This window comes from Drosophila miranda, chromosome 4, assembly GCF_003369915.1.
Source record: "Drosophila miranda strain MSH22 chromosome 4, D.miranda_PacBio2.1, whole genome shotgun sequence".
Lineage (NCBI taxonomy): Eukaryota > Metazoa > Arthropoda > Insecta > Diptera > Drosophilidae > Drosophila > Drosophila miranda.
In genome coordinates this window covers 20,264,830-20,284,768 of record NC_046677.1, presented here as the reverse complement: position 1 = coordinate 20,284,768, position 19,939 = coordinate 20,264,830, and the positions used below count along the sequence as shown (strand labels likewise).

Genomic DNA, 19,939 nt, shown 5'->3' with positions numbered 1-19,939 from the left:
TTTACTCCATATACGACCCATATACGACCCAATTCAATCAAAAAAAACCATTTTTCACCATCTGCCAATCATTTTCCAGCCAATTCGAAAACCCATTAACGCTTTAAACAACTTCGGTTAAAAGTGTTAATAACCCAAAAATGATTTTGGTTAATATTTTGGGGCCATCAAAAAAATGAAATGAAAACAACGTTTTATGGCTTTATTATTTTTGCAATAATAATTTATTATTATATATTATTTTTAAACTTTTTCCCATTTTGTTAGGTTGTTGTTGTTGTTGTTTCTTGTTGCCTTTTTGTCTGCTGTCTGTTGCTGTATTATTTTAATCGTATTTATTGTAATAATTTTCTGTGTTTTTGCAGCGATCGGCGAAATGTTGCACAATATTCGGGCCGCCATTGTTGATGGAGTGTTGTATCTGTCCTTTGACTATTGTTATGACTAAAGTTAATGTGTGTGTATATATACTATATATAGGGTGTATATATAATAGCATATGAAGCGTTTAAATAGTTTTTAATTTCCATTTTTTTTTTATATATATATTTTTGTATCTCAATTTTTTCGTATTTTGTAACATATTTTTGAATGACGGGCATACAAGTGGTTTTTATTTTTTGTTTTTGTTTTTGTTTAGCGTTTATTATTATTTTGTTTCATTAATATTTATCATTAGATATATGTATAATATGAATTATTGTTTAGTGCCTAGGCAAGTGAAATACTTGAAGTTAATTTTGTATTAGACGCTATCCTTTTTTTAGTACTTATTACGGGCTTAATGCACTCCTGCGCTAGGCTAGTGAATAAATTAAAATCTTAGCTTTAAAAAATGTACTCGTACGTCGTAAATTAAATCATTTAAAACACTAAAAAGCGGCTCGTAAAATGTACCATATCTAAGTATATTGTATCTTTAGGTTTCACATACACAGACACATACATACATACACATACATATATATGCAATTACATGTGGTATTTCCGTATATGTATATAGTACTCATACTCAAATTGAAGCTATATATCGTAGTGTGTTTATAAGCAATGCTAAAAATGGTATTCCTTCTGTTTTTCGGGGGGGCGTTCTGAAGGGGGGGGGATGCTAAATGCTAGGTTTATGCCAACTTCAAGTGCTTTCCGAACATCAAAAGTCTTTCGTATCTGCTTTCTATATACAACTGGGGATTATTTGATCTAAGCGGAAGTTCTCTATATACGATCTATATACAAAATGGCCGCTCCAACGTTTGCAACGTTCAAAATTCTCAATTTCTACTTCATTACTCTTAGGTTTGATATTTACAAATGTATCTTGCAGGGGGTCTCGCGCCCTACCACCACACCTCCCACTCAAGAGCAGCCGCCGCCTGGATTGCACTCTGAGATCATATATGTCGTCCTTGCCACGTGCCACCCGGAGCTTCGCTTACCTCGTCTGGACTCGGTTGGGACGGGGATTAGTTGGCACTGCCGAAGAGCACCGAGTTCTTGTAGTAGGCCGTCGGACGCTCTGAGAGCGGACTCTTGACATCCCGCTCGGCGTTGGCGGCACGCGTTTTGCGCTCCATTTCCAGCTCTTGGGCTAGAGATTCTGCAAGGGACACAAAAAGCAGAAGAAAAAGGGAAAGGTTAAGGGTCATCTGGATATTAATATAACCTACTAAAGATCCCTCTCAATCCCTCTAAGATTCCGCCACATTCTGGTCTCTCCAGAGACTAATTTCCCTCTTGAGCCCTCAAATATATATAGAGAAATTTCGCCCTTCAGAAACTCACCGGAATAGTTCTGCCAGAAGGCCCCCGTGGCCATCAGATCGATGCCCGGATAGCTCCATGGACCCTTGCCGTTGCTGGCAGCGGCCGCTGCTGCCGCCGCCGCTGCTGCGGCCAGGCTACCCTCAGCCGCAGCTGCTGCGGCGGCCACGGCAGCAGCGCTGGGAGGCCGTTCGTCCCGCTCGCGACTGCCGCAGCGCGGCTCGTCCTCGGGGCCGGAGCTGGCGCGGGGCTGGCGCTCCATGGATCCCTCGTGGTCGGAGTGCGGCTCGCGCTTGAAGTGGGTGGGGGACTCGGAGCAGGCTGCGACTGCAGTGGAGGCCGTGACATGGCCGGTCACATCACAGGAGGAGGAGCTGAGGGACTTGTCAGACTTTTCGCTGCCGCCGCGACTGCCGCCGTCGTTGTCTATGGGGGAAGAGGGAAAGCAGAGGGCGCTGTGTTGGTTAGAAAAGCGTAGGGCGCAGGGTGTGGAGCGGGGGAAGCAGTTTGGGGATAGGGAGTGGTGTGGGGCCAGAGAGAGCAGTGGCAGTGGGTGTGGGTGTGGGAGTGGGTGGGGGTCTGTTAGCCATGCGTTGTGCTTGTCCTTGCCCCTGCCACTTACCTTTGAGCGCCTCGACGCCGTCGCGGCTATTGCTGCTGCTGTTGTGGCACTTCACGTCGCTGACGCTGCTGCCCCCGCACACCTCCGCGTCGCTGCAGGCGCCACCGCCATTCCCATTGGCATTCGAACTGCTAATCTTGGGGCCGCCACCGAGCTGCTGCTGGTAGCGAATGCGGATCTTGCGCTCTCGTCGGAAGCGCTTTTGGTACAGCACTGCAAGAAAAGAAAACACAACATTGATTCGAAGGATTAGTACAGATAAATCCAGACAAGTAATAAAGTCTCGTTCCAAAGCGTAACCTAAAACCCAAGCCCCCTCCAAGAGCCATCTTTAAGGATTGAGAACCTCTAAATTCCTTCCATGGAAATGGCAAAAAGAGCAGACAGCAGACCAGAAGACAGAACAGAGCCCATAAACCGAATCATCGTTAGATCGTGATGTTGATCTCGAGAACTGTTGCTGGTAACTGGTAATTTGATCGATTCAATCGTTTCCCTGGGTTTCCCTGGCTTGTTGCCCCGTGCCCGTGCCCATGCCCATGCCCGTGCCAATTCAACTGCGCATCCGGCCGTGTGTGTGGGCGCAATTATGCTTATTGATCCCGACTTGCAATCATTCCAGATCGCGAGTTATAGAAACGAAAAACAGCAAAGACTCGACCTGATCGTCGATGTCGATCGATGCAGTGAAGCGTGGTGACAGCCGTTTTGAGGGTGGAGCCACAGCCACAGCCACAGCCACGATCAGTGCCCACAAGCAGATCAAGCAGAGCCACATCAAAACTATGTTTCAGGCATATTGAATTTCACCGAGGATCGAATCGGATCGACTCGGAATGGAATGAAGTGGAGTTCATGGCATGGCATCGAGAGCACCCACGCGGCTCTCCAGAGTCGCTCCCATTGCAAATGGCCAATTGTTGGTGCCCATGTTCCAGCCAGATGTTTATCGCCGGCGTTATTATTAGTTGCAATTAGATGTCTATGTGCCTGTGTGGCATTTTGCATAGTTGCATGCAATTTTCATTTCGGAGTCGAGTCGAGTCGACTTTACTTTGGTTTCGTTTCGTTTCGTTTCGTTTGCTGATTTATGCGCTGCCTTTTTTCCACTATTCCAAGTGCATAATTTTCTCTGGTCTCTGGTGGGGAAGTACACACAAAGTAACACAGAGACAGAGAGAGAGAGAGAGGGACTGAGTTATAGCCTGGTCGGTCAGTCGATGGGCAATTATACTCGTGCTTTTTGCCCTGGTTCCTTCCCTTTGTAATTCTAAAGTTTTTGGGTGGAGCTCTGTGTTTTTTTTGGTTGTTTCAATGGCGGCTTCCAAATTTGAGGGTTGTCCATGATTTAAGCTACTTCAGTGGTCGGTCGGGGGCCATTCTATCGCCTGATATATAGATCAATTTGTGGCACACATATGGTTAATGGCTAAATGATCGAGTACTAGGACAGTAATTGGTGTATTACCAAATTGAGTACCGAATTTCTAGCTAATCGATTTATAAACATATCGATTGGCAGCCCTGCTCTGGAGCTTTTTCTTGCATAATTGGCTCACTGGTTACCCCCTGTTCTATCTGGCTTTCAATTAGGCTTAGTTCTTCCCCATCGCCGCCGCCACCCCTTGACAAACCCTGACAACCCTTTTAAGGTCTTTCGAGAACAACAACCAATTAAAAGATTTCTCTGGCTCTCAGCTCTCAACTTTCTGCCTGTAATCGAAAGCAACTCAGATTCCACATTCTTAAGCCCGGACCCCGGAGCCAGGACCAATGACTCCCCTTTCGTCATCGTCATCGTCGTCTTGCCACGTCTTGCTACTTTTTGCCAATCATTCGAGTGTAACTAAATAATGAAATGATATTAAATTCATTTGAATTGTGATTTCTGTTGAAAAAGGCCCCGAAGACAAGGACAGAACGGCACGGAACGGCAGCCTGAGCCTTAAAACCCTTTTTTGCAGCAGCAGCAGCAGCAGCCTGGCGACGACCACCACAGCGCCAAAGGGAGTGGCAGTGGGGGCAGCGGCTGTGGAAACGGGGCAGACAGTCGGCATATCAGGTGTCATTGTCATTTGAGTCAGTTTGCATTAAGCGCGCACGATTGGAATTGGCATAGGCACAGAGCAGAGTAGAGCTCCAGAGCTCCACAGCGCACTCTGGCAACTAAATGTGGATCTGTGGACACTGTCAAGGCTGATTGGCTCCACAAATTAGGGATGGATCATCAAATGCCTCTCGACTAGGGTATGCAGAATTTTAAGGCGAAATCCCCCACAAGTTTTGAGGTAATATATTTTCAATCACTCCAGCGTTCTTTTGGGAATATCAACTCTATAGAACGCTTTGTCTATTCCCAGCTTTCCCACTTCTTTGGCCTAAAACTCACCTCTCAATTTCCTTTCATCAACCAGTTGTCTCTCCAGCGAATCTTTCACCTCACGCTCTCGCAGAACATCCATCTTGAGCTCAGCTACAAAGGAAAGAAAAAACACCAGGAAAGAGGATTAGTTAAGGTCAGCTTCGGCACGACCGCAGACCACAGACACCACTTTCCATGTTGACTCTTCAACTCACCTTTTTCGTAGCTGATTTGACGCTCTTGCTGCCGGGCATTATCGGCTGCCACCTTGAGCAGGCTCTGGATATTCCGCAGCAGCGTCTCCGTGGAGCTTGCGGGCACAGCGGCGTGGGCATCGATGCCGAGGGGACCCAGGGCCAGGCCGCCGGCCAGGGCTGCTGCAGCGGTGGCATCGTTAGCCGCCATCAGCGCCTCGTTGGGGGTGAGGGCGCCACCGCCCACGGCGCCAGGCGGACCATTGACCACAGCAGCACCTGCCCCATTGGCCACCGCAGCGGCTGCCGCCAGCTGCGAGTAGTTGAGGGCGCGCTGATGTTGCAGGGCGGCGGCAGCGGCTGCCTCCGCAGAAGGGGAGCCGCGTTGCGGCACCACACCGAGGTGGTGCACGGCTGCCGCCGCTGCTGCCTGATGGTGGTGCGAGGCGGCTGCTGCATGTTGGTGCAGGTGCGCTGCTGCCGCGGCTGCTGCTGCGGCGGCGGCCGCCGAACCCGTGGACAGATTATCACGTTCCGTGTCACTCAAATCTGGCAGAAGAGATGGATACGGAGATGGAGATGGAGAAAGAGAACACACAGAGTCATTCACTCAGTCAGTCGGTTGTCATTGTTATCGGTTATCGCTTATCGCTCGTGTCACATATCGCATGTGGCACATACCCGTCGCTTGTGCAAAGTCTACTCACCCTCATCGTCTTTGGCCAGGCAGCGTTCATCGGCTTCGGATTGATTCTCGTCGCTCAGGTTCTCCTCCTCCTCCTCGTCGTCCTCCACGCCGATGATGCCACCGCCAACGCCGCCACTGCGACTGCCCTCGTCCACGCTGCGCGAGCCCCTTGCGGATCCTGCCACCGAGTGGCAGTCGCTACGCTCGCTGCCGGCATCACAGTTGCTGCCACCATGATCGGTGTTGCCGCCGGATTTGCTTAGATTTAACACCGGACTCTGGCGCGTGGGGGAGCCTATGGGAAGGGGGGGAAACCATATTGATTGGCAATTAGCTAATGGAACTGATGGTTTTTGGCCTATTCCTGGCTATACTCACAATTCCTTGAACTGAGATCCCTGGGCTTCACGTCGCCCACTATGACATGACCCACGCGATCCACAACAGCGCCACTGACGCCCATCACCTGCTGCCGCTCGTCCGTTCGCTCCTCCCGCAAACGCTCCAAATGCTTGACAATATCCTCATAGGCAGCCCGGCAATTCTCCCAGATCCCAGAGCGGGCAAGCGCATCCATATTGGCAGCCGACATGCCGGCATTCTGGGCGGCGGCCTTCAGCATTTGGCTCTCGGGACGAGCATGCAGGCCATGCGGAGGCATGCCAGGAGACATCAGAGCCGCCGCCCCAGGATGATGGGCATTCATTTGCATAAAGGCCATGTGATTGATGGGCGGCGGATTGTAGCCATTAGCCAGCAGTGGCGACTTCTCCAATCGATTCATATCTGTAAAGCGAGAGACAGGGATATCTTTAGCAAAGGGAATTAAGGAATGCATTTAAGAAGGTTTCTTCTCCATCTCTCTAGACCATCTCTTGAAATTAATCAATATTTAGTAGCTCCCTGGGTAAATTGTTTAATTTACAAATGCATTCAATGTGTTCTGTCGCTCCTCAACAATATTTGCCTTTCATTTTGATGGCTCGCCCAGCAGACACCTGTTCCTGTCCATGATGTCTATGCAGATAGCCGTACAGGTATTGGTATATACGATATAAATATATACCTATATATAGCATGTACATATATTGTCTGAGCGGCCAGACTAAACACAACAGCTAAAAACACACACGCCAACCTCCTCCATTCACAGCGCCACAGCTCTTTTGTTGCTTGTGGGTGTGTGTGTGCGTGTGTGCGTGTATATATGTATATGTATATGTATAGATGGCTTGACAATTTAGTATGCCATTAAATGCTTGAACATTTAGTAAATTGCTTAATTTAATAGAAAATCCGGAATGCAATTAAAACTTTGGTGAAAAACTCTTTCTTTCTTTTTTTTTCTCCACAAAATGCAATTAAACCTTGGGTCCGGTCCAACGAAAGTGCAGTTAACAAATTTATATATTCTACAACAGTTGTTGGTGGAAAGTATTTCTTGTTGTTGTTGTTGTATTTTATATTAATAATGCAATATCACTCAAGAATCAACGCCCCATAATTCACTCAAAGAACCTTTTCTTTAAGGCCGCCTGATGACGAGGCATAAAAACTTTTTTTCTCAAGTTAGGATCGGTTTTTTTCTTGGTTTTTTTATTTTTTGGTACAGAAGGCGCCGGCGGCACATCGTTCTGAAGAAAAAGAAAATGAGATTTCTTTCGATTTGGCCTTTCAAGTAGTATCTTTCAATATTGTGCGTCTCGGACACATTAATAGAAAGGGGCGTGGACCCAGTTGTCAGGCTCTCGAAAGCCATAGAGAAATACGAGTATGTATGTAAAAAGGAAAGAAAAAAAAAAATCAATTAAATGCGAGTCCGCGTGTACTTATCATAATTACAGATACAGATACAACACGATACACATTCAATTCGAAAATTTCAGCTGAATGCGATTTCCTGTACAAATCATACGGCAGTCCGCATTGGAATTTGACTTGATTGCTGTTTGCTGTTTGCCGTTTGGCTGCCATTTATCTGTGTTCCCGCTCTCTGGGAACGTGGTACTTCGAGGCCCAGTGTATCTGTATCTGCTGCTTTTCGTTTGGCAGCTGTAAGTAGTAATCATCGAGCCACACAAATCACAAATGGCGGCAGCAGAGAGCCACGCCAGAGCGATAACCGAAAGCAAGTTTTTTGGCCAATCTCGAAATGATTTCATTACCATTCGAATGCGAATTCGTGGCGCTCCCGGCCATGCCACTCAATTGCGAGAGAGTCTCCTCTTCCCCAATTGGCAAGTGGGAAAATATCGTAAGCAGGGTTTATGGGAAAGCAGAATCTTCGGCATCTCTTCACTTCGCTTCACTTCACTTACCACTAATATGGCCATTCTCATAAGCATAGTCGCCGTTGTCCAGGCGGTGCTTCTTCAGCTGCGGATGCTGGGATAGATGGCTGGGCGGCAGGGAGAGACCCACGGGTCCTCGTTTGGGCGGTCTACCCGGTCTGGAACTGCGGAATTGCAGAGAGTTACTGTTGGGTTGAAAGTAATGGACAATTTTCTTGGTATCAGTACAAAAAAAAACCAAATGCCTCAGCACATTGATCATAGTTCAGCAAAGATGTTGTTATTGTGGGAATGGGAATAGATCTGGTATTACGAATGCTGAATGCAGTGTGCTATTGCATTTCCAAATGAAATATACACGTATATAAGTAGATATATCAATAACTTGAGAGGTTTTAAAGTGCAAACGAAACAAAAATTAAAAGACCAAAAAAGAGTACTACATGATTTAATTAAATTATATGGCGATACAGTGAATAAATCCATAAACATGAAAGCCACAAAGCGTCCTGGGAGTCCATAAAACGAGTCTACAATATTTTATAATTCCTTGACTTGTATCTCGGACTGATTGCTTAACTTTTCCAAAGAATCTCGCGCGTCTTCGAATCTATTACCAAGTCATATTTCTGCCGCTCCTACAACACTCTTGGCCATGCGAATTTTAGGCTTCTCCGACACACACTCGTTCCCTAATTAAGCTTTGAGCAACTCTACGGAGCACCCCCGTTGACTTGGGACAAATAAAAAGGCCAAAACGAGAGGTAAAGAAACGTGCTACCATTTTAATTATCGGCCATAAAAAAATGTACAACCAAAAAGAAGCAACAAAAATAATAAAGAGCCCGGGCCACAAAGAGCGTACAAAAGAAAAAAGAGTTCAACTATTTTTCTAGTAATTTATGCCCGCAATTGCTGCTATTTGTATATAAAATATTTAAATAAGTCTTGGGCAAATACTTGACGCAGGTTAAGCTAAATAGTTAACCGAAAAGGCATAAACAACTTGGCGCAGCGGGTGGAAATTATGACAAACAAGAGATAAAACCCCACCCATCCCCCGTCCACCGAAAAGAAACTTAAACTGCAGCAAATACTACGAGAGGGGAGAGCCAAGACTTGGGCAAATAGAGCGATCCCGGGGCCCCAGCTGGCCCAAGCGAGATGAAGGGGGCACTTCCAGATGGCTGCTGGCAATTAAATTATGGAATCTTCATTCAATGTTTGTCGGGGGTAAACCGGTGCCCCCCCGTTGCACGGAGGCAGTGTCAGAGGCAGAGTCAGAGCCAAAGACAAAGGCAAATAAACACGGGTAGCACAAAGATCGTACAAGTATGGCGAAACGATGAACCATACGATACTATACGATACGATAGCATTTGTAATTGTGCGTACACTGGATAACGAATCGGCAAATATTTGCAGTTACATATTTCCACAATAAATATTTGTGGCGGGATTTTAATTGTGCTCCTTTAAACGTTTAATGACAAACAAACTTCTGAATTGTTGTCTTAGCCCCTCGCCGTGGGTCGTGTAAAGAGGCGCCACACAGAATGAATCATTCCACGACGGTCTCTTTCGGTTCAGCGAAAGTGTTTTTTGGGATCTAATCGGAAGGCCGCTCTGTTCCAGTCGGTGACGTGCAAAAAAAAAAAACATTGAAGATGTTGATGGATTTATTATGAAATGTGGGTTGGGGCAGGCACTTTCATTGGAAAGTTTTGGGGTTGCTGTGCCGCTGACATGTTTGTCCTGTCCTGCAAATTCGGGGCCTTCGTTGGAATATGTCATTCGGATAGGGTTCGGATAAGCTTGGATAAACAGTTTTGCGGAATTTGCGTAACAGTCAAATGATGACGTGAGAGAAGGGATAACTACGGATAACTTCGGATAAATAGTTACAACCATTTTCAGATCAATTTGATTACAACTAACATTAAATTGAGTCTAATTTAATAATAATCTAATTATCCAAACGGATAAGCCCGAACAAGCCTGCAAAATACCTCGAATGCATGGCATCCAGAGGCACCAAATCCCACTGCCACTTAGCTAATTTATGCCGCACTGTTGTTGCCACTCGCCACAAATGTCATTTGTCATTTTTCATTTCTTCGCGTTCGGCGAAGCAAACGTTTAGTCAGGAATAAACAACAATTTGTCAAAATAGTCGCTTTGGCCACAACCAAGTGGCAAGCAAATGAGCGAAAAGGAGATGAAAACCATTCGCGTAGCGTACAACCGGTTCAGAGGCTCAGACTTGCCACAAACCCAACAGCAACAACAACAACAACAACAAACAGAAAACCTGAACCTGTTTGCAGCTGTGAGCCGTCGAACTCGAGACGAACGTCCCCTCGTAGTGGTACTCGAACTCGTACTCGTACTCATATATTTCAATAATCAAGGGATAGCTGAGTTGTTAATTATTGACTTGCGGCCGGGCTTGAGCAACAGCCGCCAAAATATGCGCCAAACTGTGCTAACTGTGCCACTCAAATGGGGCAGGATCGACAGCGGCACAAGTTACATAAATCCAACGCACGGATAGCTCCAACTCCGATTCGAGTACGAATGAAAAGCGGAGAGGCGACTCGGCGCTCTCTGAGGTTAACCCACTGCCCCAGGGGTCTATCCGGAGACTCCTCCGGTTGGACTCCCGAGCCCGGCTGCAAAGGCTGCAAATTGGCAAATCAATTATATTTATGGCCAAGTTGCCACCTTGTGGCTAGGGAGCGTGTTTGCCAGCAACTAAATCAATGCGTTGACCGATCGACCGACCGACAATTAAAACTTGCCCGCCACACAATTTCCATATTCGCAATTACGCGTTTGAATGAGTGCTCGGGCAGAATTTTAATTGAATTTATAGCTTCAAATTGATTCGCGCCTGGCAATCCTCTGCCATTTGTCTATAAGCCGCTTTCGAGGCGACACAACCGACAACAATTTCTCAGAAAGAAGCCTTCGCCTTCGCCTTCGATATCGTCTTGGTCTTCCTTTGCTCCGCTTGAAGTGGGCTCGAATTTCTTTCAGTTAACAATAAATGTTATTGGAATTTGCATTTACGCAAACGAGACAACGTTGCCAACATCGCTGGGTGCCTGTGCCTCAGCCTGTGCCTCAGCCTGGTCAACTTTTGTGTTCATTGTTAAATGACATGCAAATGTACAAATGACATGGCATTCGCCCGAGACCGAGACCGATTGCCAGAGGGCCCGGCCCGAGCAGGGGATACGACCCAAAGTTATCTCCAATGCTAATTGTGGGGCTTGGACTCCGCTCCGGGAACTGCGGCCTGCGCCGCTTCACCAAATGATAAACCACATAGCGGAATAGAAATTCTCAACTATTACAGATTGTCCCAAACAATTGCCATTGCAAATTACTATACTAAGAGTATTGGCATTAGAAATGGCAATGGGATATGGCAAATGGCGGTAAGAGTAGTGGTTGACTGAGGGATTGAAATGTAATACATCGAAAGAGGTAAACTAAGGGTTATAACAGCATATTACTCGTACTTATCCAAACCTTATAAACATCAAAATTTATAAACCATTTCTTCAGTTCCATTCAACAAGCAGGAACCTCCTTAAACCCACGAAATTTCTTTCAAGTTTCAAAAATTATTCACACTTTTTTCCCCACTAATTCACACTAGCATGAAATATAGTTCTTCTAGTGTTTTTTTCCCAGTGAAATATTCAAAGCCAGTTTATATGCTAATTACCAATTTTGGGTGGCCTTCTTTCTTGGCAAAGTTTTCCATATAATTTTCTTTGCCGCGGCCCCTGGACCAACCTCAAAAGTACGTGTATTTATTTTAGTATATATATTAATGCAGATTTCTTGGTTTTGCCGTTTGTTTTCCACACTCACTTGAATTTTCAATTGGCGTGCTAATAACTCATTTAGTTCGCAACAAAAAAACTAATACAAAACAAAAAAAAAATAGTTACAAACATGCCACACCAACAATGGGTTTGAGAGCCACTCAAGACTGACTGCCTCCACGGCACTCGTACAGCTCCTCCTCCTCCCTGAAGCTGGATCTCATGATGATGAGAGAATATACAGACATATATGCTACAATATACAATATACTCGTATATGAATGCTGGGTGCAGTTTTGTCTTGGAGTGGGGCTCTCTTTAATTATTATACAAATAAATTGAACTATTGTTGCTACATTTAGATTGAACAGAAGCCCCTTCAGCAAAAACAATGTTGCTTTTGTTTTTCGGTTACACTCAATTAATTCGGATTTTGCAAAATGCAAAACTCACACCTCAACCAAAAAGATACATATATATATATGCAAAATTACTCTCGAATTATTTTAGAAATTTAATATAATTAATTTTTTGTTTTTTTTTTCCTCCGCCTATTTCCTTGCAACATTTTTTTGTGTTTTTGACAGCCTGAGGAGTCGATTCGAGTCGTTGATCTGTGGAGTGGAGTTGATCTCTTGATTGTCAGTCAGTCATTTGTGATTAGACATTCGACAGTCGACGGTCGACAGTAGACATTCGGCGGGTATTGTTGTTGGCTGGCATAAATTACAGTCTGTCTGTCTGTCTGTATAACAAAAGCCATGCATATGAAATTCATATTATAAATCATTGTGCTGTCGTAATTTGTGTTAAGTTATTTGTAATCAATTTGAATACCCCCCACCACTGCCTCCATCTATTCGAGAGATTTATGAGAAAATTCCTATTTATTCTGCCATTTTGTTTGATTTTGATTTGGGTTTTTTTGTTAATGCATATTAAAATGGAAATTTGCTTAAAGCGTACAACTTTCTTTTAGCGAACTTGATTTCCATCATTCCATATATATTTTTGTTTCATTATTTTCCCATAATCCTCCCCTAAATGCCCTTTTTTTCTATACTTCTATCTGTTGACAGAATACCATCCTTCATTCTTCTGTCAAATAACCTTCTTTTAGCTACCATTTATTCCCACTAACTATCCCAAAACTATTCACCAATATCATCTCTGAGCTCCCCACGACTCTCCCACTTATTCGCTCTAACAAATTTAACAACAAATTAAACCCAAATGAAGTCAAATCAATCGATTGGTTTTCAATTCATTTTTTTGCAAAACATTTTTCCACTTGGCCCGAGCAATTTGCATAGTTGTGGTCTCTAAGCTGCTCGGATCGGAGTACGGGGAGTACGGTGGTTGGCGGGGGGGTTTAGTCCAATTTAGTGGAAAGGTGTGCCCACCAGCCCAGTCACAACACGTTGTTGTTGCAGTTGTTGCTGTTGCTCATTGGAGTTACCTTCAAGAGTTACCTTTTCGGTCTTTGGTCGATGCCGCTCTCGAAGCCTAAACGTCGTTTTAGCCAGCCCCGTGGTGGCATGAGTATGGGCTCGGATCGCAACTGTCAACTGTGATCAAAATCAATTGTTTGCCATTTGCCAAAACCAAATTGACTGAACCAAAGAGAACCACTCGCACACAAATGCTGACAGAATTATTTTTATGGCCACCACACACACACACACTCACACACACGCAAACACACATGAAATGTCAGTGTCAATAATTTTTGTAATTATGAGCACATTAGAAAAAAAACAAAGAACTATAGTATATATACATATATCTAAAAATGATTATTGGGGTGGGCTGCCATATGAGAAGCCCCCAACAAAGGCAAACAAATATAATAAAAAATTATTGCAACGTAAGTTTTTCGATTTCGAACAAAAAGGAGAATAAAAACATTGGATTGGGAGCTCAAGAGTGTTTTAGAGTGAAAAAAGTTGAGAATTTTGATTAGCTCCAAGTAAAACCCAAAATTATAATAATTATAAAATTGGAATAATTTATAATTGATTTTTGCATTATTTTCTTTGCTTAAACTGAAGGTTTAGTGTGTTTTCCGTCAGTTTTTTTGGTTCAGTTCGGTTTCGATTCTTCGGGTTTCCATTAAGACTATGGTTTTTTAGATCGAGTTTAAAGTTTAAATATGTTTCAGCTTTAGTGTGGACCGCTTTTCAGAACTGTTCCCAGTTGTTCAAACTAAAAGTTAAGCTCAAGTTAAAAATGATCAAATTACGCCCAGACGGTATTGGATTTCCTGTCTCCCCTTTGCTTCGACCATAGATTATCTTTCAGAACCGTTTCAATCGCTTTATCTACGTATAAAAAATCCAATCCCCTCACCTGTTCGCTCTACTGTTAACACCGTTATAACCGTACTTCCCAAAAATGAAACCCAAAAATTCTTATCGGATAAACCCTTTTTTCATGCTCTATTTCTTGTTTAACCCTCAAATATCCTTGCAACTTCCGCATTTTCGCGGCTCGCCCAATTTCCGTTTCGAGTTTAATTAATTTAATAAACAAATTCTTTTCGCTCTAAAAACTCTCAAGTGTAGGAAAAAAACGATGCAATCGATGCGTTTCTTTCTTCCAAAAAACAAAAAAACCAAAAAATATTAAAAAAAAAAAAAGTGTAAAAGGAGGAGGAGAGAAATTATTGCCATAGTTTTTTTATTATACTTGTGTGTTTACCTCTCTGGTGGCTTGATCGATAGGCATCTGCAATTAAAAAGAGAAGAGAAAGAGACAAGTGAGGCAAAATTTGTTAAACGTTGTGTGTGTAAGCTTTAAACAACAAAAGTAAAAAACGAGTGAAACTCCGAATAAAACAGAGGAGTTCGTTCCCCGAAAACAATGTAACTCACAGGAGTGGACGCGCTGAGAAGGGAGTTTTCATTGATGGATGGAATGGATGATGCATCCACGTTTTGGCGGGCAAGCGGGTGTGAAAATGCACACGCCTTAACCCCCGACAGCCCCATCGAACAATTTGTAATTATCCCCCCTCGGGAAAGAGGGAGAGAGAGAGAGGGAGCAGAAGAGGGTTATACGACTCCTATATCGACTGCCAACTGCCTTTAGCGGTTGCAGTTTTCCCCCTTTTTTCCTTTTTGTTTTCGGGCCTCTTTTTTTCACCCGTTTCAGTTTCCTCAACTTGTTTCAATTTAGCGCAAAAGTTTTTCAACCTAATAATAGGTTTAACCGCATTTTTAACTGTTCCTCATGTTCGGTTCGGTCCGGTCCGGTTCGGTGAGGTCTGCCATGTACTCGCCTCCTGGCTGTGGGTCTCTCCGTTCATCCTCTAGCCAAAGCGCATGTGCACGTTGGAGCACACTCCATGTGTGCGGTGTGCTTCCTTCCCCTGACAGCCGCGTTTCCATAATTAACTAGATGGTTTTTCATTGAATGCAATGTGGTCGAACAGTCGACCAGTCGACCGGCCGGCCGGTTGGTCGTCCTACCAATGCGAGTACGCGTATATGCCTGTGGAAGGGTTCTACTCCAACTGTAAACAAACGCAGGACTCAGCACCACCAAAAAACACAAAAAAAAAAACAATATAAAGGGATATTGGAATACAAGGTTGTAATCTTTTGGCTCTTGATGTCTCAATGTTGGGTCTCTCTTGGGTGGGTTACTGTTTAAAAAAGCCCTTCGTCATTACTTTAATGAAATGGACAACAGAAGACCACATTCAATTTCCAGAAAATATTGCGCTGTGATCGGGAAAAAGATTCACAGCTCGGATAATTATATTTCTTCTCTTCATATTCTCTAAAGCGCCAAAAATTTTCTTTAAAATAATGTGAAACACATCATGGATTTTTAAGAGATCGTCGCTTTTTTCAGAAGAATCTTCTGCGTTTCTTCCACTTGATTGGAGTTGCCTTAAGTCATATTCAAAATTCTGTAAAACCTTGAAAAAGTTTCCTTAAGGTATCTATAAGATCTTAAAAGCCTAGATTGTTGATTGATTCCTGCAGAAATTTTTGAAAATATAATTGGGGATCCAGCTTCTAGAAGTACTTTTCCCTGCAGCAAAACCAGTAGCTTTGGTTCTTAAGAGCTCCTGTCTTCTGTAGAGAACCAACTCCAAGTACCAGGCCAGACCCCACCACTAGCTGAACCCACTCAATAATTACAATTACATGAACAACAACAAAAAGGCAAAACAAAAAAAAAAACGAGTACGAGTACGAGTACGAGTACGAGTAAAACCTATTTCTCTGCTTTGTGCTTGTCGTTTTTTCCACTCGAACGGAAATGCGCTGACAGGGCACCGCACACGTCGTGCACAGAACAACAACAACGGCGAGCGGGGAAAACTTGCACAAACTGGAAAAACTGTTTCACCAACTATTGTTAGAATCGCTCAAAAGAATTACGCAGCTTTTGGGATAGTTAGCAAGCGAGGGTGCAGTGCAGTGCCTACGAATGGGGATTGCGATTGGGTCTTGAAGGGGAGGTCCTTGGAGTTACGTTTGCATTGCGTATTTCCGCCAAATGTCATCGGAAAATGAGGGGAAAGGCGAAACGAAAGTTTTTTGATTGCTTGTGTTAATCGATATCGATGCACAAACTATTTGCATTTGGCCGAAAGGGGGCGGAGAATCGGCTGCACACGTTGAGTGCGTAAGTTGGCTAAAGCGGAAACAGGAAATGAGAAAATTTTGCAGAGCAAACCCCGAGCTGGAAATGCAACTAGGCACTGGGAATACACTCAGCAAAATGAGGAGCTAAGAACACGAAATGAAGAACCCTTTAACTCATAAGATATCAAATAAAAAGACGGAGATTTGAAGAACTGTTGAATTTGATCTCTCAGTGCATTCGTACCTGGCTGTGGTGCAGTCCCTGTAGAGCACATCAAAGTCCTTGCAGCTGAGCAACTTGCAGCGATTGACGCCCGGCTGGATGGCCCCCAGACCGCGGAGTATTCGCACCTGCTCCACATTGCACACCAAGGGCACAATATCCAGGCGCTTCAGCTTCGTGTAGACCGTGTGCAGGCCACCCACCAGGTGCTTGAGGAAGAGCTCGAAAGCCTGCGGCAGGCAGAGCATTGTCTCGTTGCTGATGATGAAGGCGGCCACCTTCTGGCCGCGGTACTCCACCAGCTTGCACTCGTTGGCGCTCGGATCGGAGGTGGAGATGGGCGGCGGCGAGTTGTACGATCGCGGCGGCACATGGTGATGGGCGGCAGCCATCAGCTCCAGCGGCGAGGCATGGTGCATCATCTGCAGCGAGTTGAGCAGACCGAGCGAGTGCGGTGGCAGGCCGTGCGGCATTCTCGGCGGCAGTCCAGCGGGCAAGCCATTGCCCGTGGGCATGCCACCAGCTCCCACATGCGGCGGGGGACTCAGCTGATGGTGTTGCTGCTGTTGCTGTTGTTGCTGCTGCTGCTGCTGTTGCTGTTGCATTTGGGCCATCATCGAGTGATTCAGGGAGCTGACGGGACTCACGGCGCTGGGATGGCGACTCGGCGAGCTGGCCGGCGAGCAGCTGGAGCCACGTCCCGTATGAGAACTTCGACCATTGGGTCGATCATCGTTGGCTCCTCGAGAGCTGTTGCTGCCGTCGCGGCCGTTCTGTTGCTGTTGCTGCTGCTGTTGCTGCTGCTGTTGCTGTTGTTGCTGCTGCTGTTGGGCGGCTGCTGCTGCTGCTGCCGCGGCGGCGGCCTGCTGCTGCTGTTGATGGTGCATCAACATGGCTGTGGTGTTCATATTGCTGGTGAGGATTGGTATGATGTTGCTGCTGCAATTGTGAATGTTGCAGGTAAGATTGTTGGGGACGATGCAGCTTAAGTTGTTGTGGATGTGGCCGTTGTTGTTGAAGTTTCTGATTTGATTGTTGTTGAAAGTTGTTGAATAGTGGTTAAACGTTGCTGGATGGTTGTTGCTTAAGTTGATCCTGTAATTATTGGGGATTGTTGTTGAATTGGTATGGATTGTTGTTGAATTGTTGTTGTTGAACGTCGTTGAGTTGTTGTTATTGATTTCTGTATTACTGTTAGTGTTCTTTTCACTTTGTTCACTTGTCACAGAATCCATACTTCATCATGGCCGACACTTTTCTTGTTTGTTATTTTGAGAGCGGCTTTATTAACCGATTTATGTTTCGTTTTTTGCCCTTTTGCTTTAATTACTCTCTAATTTGTAATTTTTTTTTCTTTAGTATACTACAAAAAAGTAATAATAAATAAGAATTCAAAAACACAGAGATGGAGACAGAGAGAGATAAATAATTAATGAACTTTTAATTGATTTTTAATTATTTATTAGAGAATTTTTTATGGAAATTCTAATGGAGATTCTCTATTGGTTTAGTGTTCTGTTGTCCATATCCGTGTTCGATTGGAAATTATATTCTAAATCGTGGTTCTGAGAACTGCGTTTTAGGCGTACTTTTGTATCGAAACTTATATTTGTCAGATTTCTGGAATAATTAAACGTTGAAAACATTTCGAAATAATCGCTAGAAGAATTTGACTATTTCTCATAAATAATTGTTTATATTTCCTCACATTTTTTATGGAATAAATATTGGATTTATTCACACGAACTTTACCCATTATTTTTCCAGGAAATTTGGGCTCTTCAGCGGAATTTTTTGGATATTGTTTGAGGAATTAAAATATTCATAAGTTTCTATATCTATAAAAGAAAGTTCGTGGCCCCCACTAGACTTTTAGAAGTGGTTTTCATTCTGATCTAGCCGATCAGAGCATTCGTATATATCTTTTCGATTGTGAAAAGCCTGTGCCCATCGGATACAACACAATATTTGAACCTGATTAAATTGAGTTTCCAGCTCTTGGACCAGTAAGCACTTGTTTAAGCCTCATAAACTAGATGTTTTGAGCCCTTTGCAGCGTCTGGATTCTGTGTTTAAAACCCATATCTTTATTTTGTTGGAAAAGTTTGAGCATCTAATGGAATTTTAATAATTTTTGATTCGAGTGTCTTATGTTTTTCATCTAAGTTTTTTTGTAGTTTATTTGAAAGTGTCAACAAAGGTCTCTCCCATCTTTAACTATCATTTTGCTACTGTCATTCCGATAAAGTAGTACCACAACATTGACTAGTTCCTATGACATTTTGTTGCACAAAGATATAACTTCTATATTCTACTACTTTGATTGCGATGAACCTGATCTAATAATGAACTAATAAGTAATTTACCTTAATTGTGTCTGAACAATTTGAATATTACATAAAACACTCCAACACAAAACACTCACAACGCGCACTTGGTTTAGGTGAGATTTTGAATTAAAATTTTGGTTTCAGCCATTTCGTTGGATAGACATTTGAATATTTTGGTCGAATATTTGAATATAGATTTGGTGAATGAATGAATGCGATTCGATTCGATTCGATTGTTGTTGGGGACCCCGTGTGTCCGTGTCCGTGTCCGTGTACGTGTCCGTTGACGACTCCCGACTCCGTGTACCGTACCGACGGCGTGTCACTGAGATTGTGAGACGTTGCCACTGATTGCGCTGGGGCTTCGCTTCCCCAAACGAAATGCCGACGACTGCGAGAAATCAACGAAAAACGAATTGCATTCGAATGGGAATCGTCACCCACACACAGATGCACACATACACTCGCACACACGCGTCGCGACTGAGAGGGAGATGGAGCGAGTGGCGGCAGCACGACGGCGAGAGAGAGAAAGCGAGAGAGCAGCAGCAGAATTCGAGTGTTATTTTTTTAACCCACCCACGGCTGCTGTCCTACGTTCCACCGTTATGTACTAGTACTACTACCTCCAAGAGCAGAGGAGAAATGCGCGCGCAAAAATTTTATTGCATTATTGCATTACCTTCGTCTGCGAATGACAAATTCGTAATGAAAGGCGAACCAAATGTGTTTCGTTTCGTATCGTTTCAGCAGCGGCAGCAGGCAGGCAGCAGGCAGCAGCAGCAGCACTGGTATCTGTGTGTACGTGTCTGTGCATCTGTGTGCGTGTCTGTATCTGCGATTGTGCAAAACCAGAATACGAATACGAATACGAATATGAATACGAATACGAAAACGAGATACGAATGTTTGTTGCACGTTTTGAATTGCCCCGCACACACCCATACATATGGAAAAGGGGAGTGGTATAAGCGATTGATATGCTGCCACTTGCTACCCTCCCTTTCTCATACACTGTTTGAGAGTGT

At 44.2% G+C, this 19,939-nt stretch overlaps 1 protein-coding gene across 8 annotated transcripts; it reads right to left on the bottom strand.

Moving 5' to 3' along the window:
• Positions 1 to 239: 239 nt before the first annotated feature.
• LOC108163920 lies at positions 240 to 19,611 on the bottom strand. Of its 8 annotated transcripts, none has more exons than XM_017299448.2 (11): positions 18,948 to 19,610; positions 16,603 to 17,944; positions 14,458 to 14,484; positions 7,946 to 8,103; positions 6,006 to 6,413; positions 5,647 to 5,922; positions 4,961 to 5,488; positions 4,773 to 4,856; positions 2,384 to 2,596; positions 1,783 to 2,187; positions 240 to 1,597 (listed from the first exon to the last, which is right to left on the bottom strand). In XM_017299448.2, the coding sequence occupies exons 2-11, from the start codon at positions 17,814 to 17,816 to the stop codon at positions 1,464 to 1,466; spliced, it is 3,447 nt and encodes a 1,148-aa protein (XP_017154937.1). In that variant the 5' UTR covers positions 17,817 to 17,944; positions 18,948 to 19,610; the 3' UTR covers positions 240 to 1,463. The 8 variants fall into 8 exon arrangements, with proteins under 8 accessions (XP_017154937.1, XP_017154938.1, XP_017154940.1 ...); XM_017299449.2 differs by having other exon boundaries at positions 7,946 to 8,082; XM_017299451.2 differs by having other exon boundaries at positions 7,946 to 8,076.
• Between the last annotated feature and the right edge of the window lie 328 nt (positions 19,612 to 19,939).

What these genes read in the sequence shown, in the direction of transcription:
- LOC108163920 (XM_017299448.2), bottom strand. Translation starts at nt 17,816, where the DNA reads ATGGATTCTGTGACAAGTGAACAAAGTGAAAAGAACACTAACAGTAAT. An exon ending in TCGATCAAGCCACCAGAGAG is followed by an intron (nt 8,104 to 14,457) that starts GTAAACACACAA and finishes TCAACCCAACAG; the next exon opens with TAACTCTCTGCAATTCCGCA. An exon ending in TGAGAATGGCCATATTAGTG is followed by an intron (nt 6,414 to 7,945) that starts GTAAGTGAAGTG and finishes CTCGCTTTACAG; the next exon opens with ATATGAATCGATTGGAGAAG.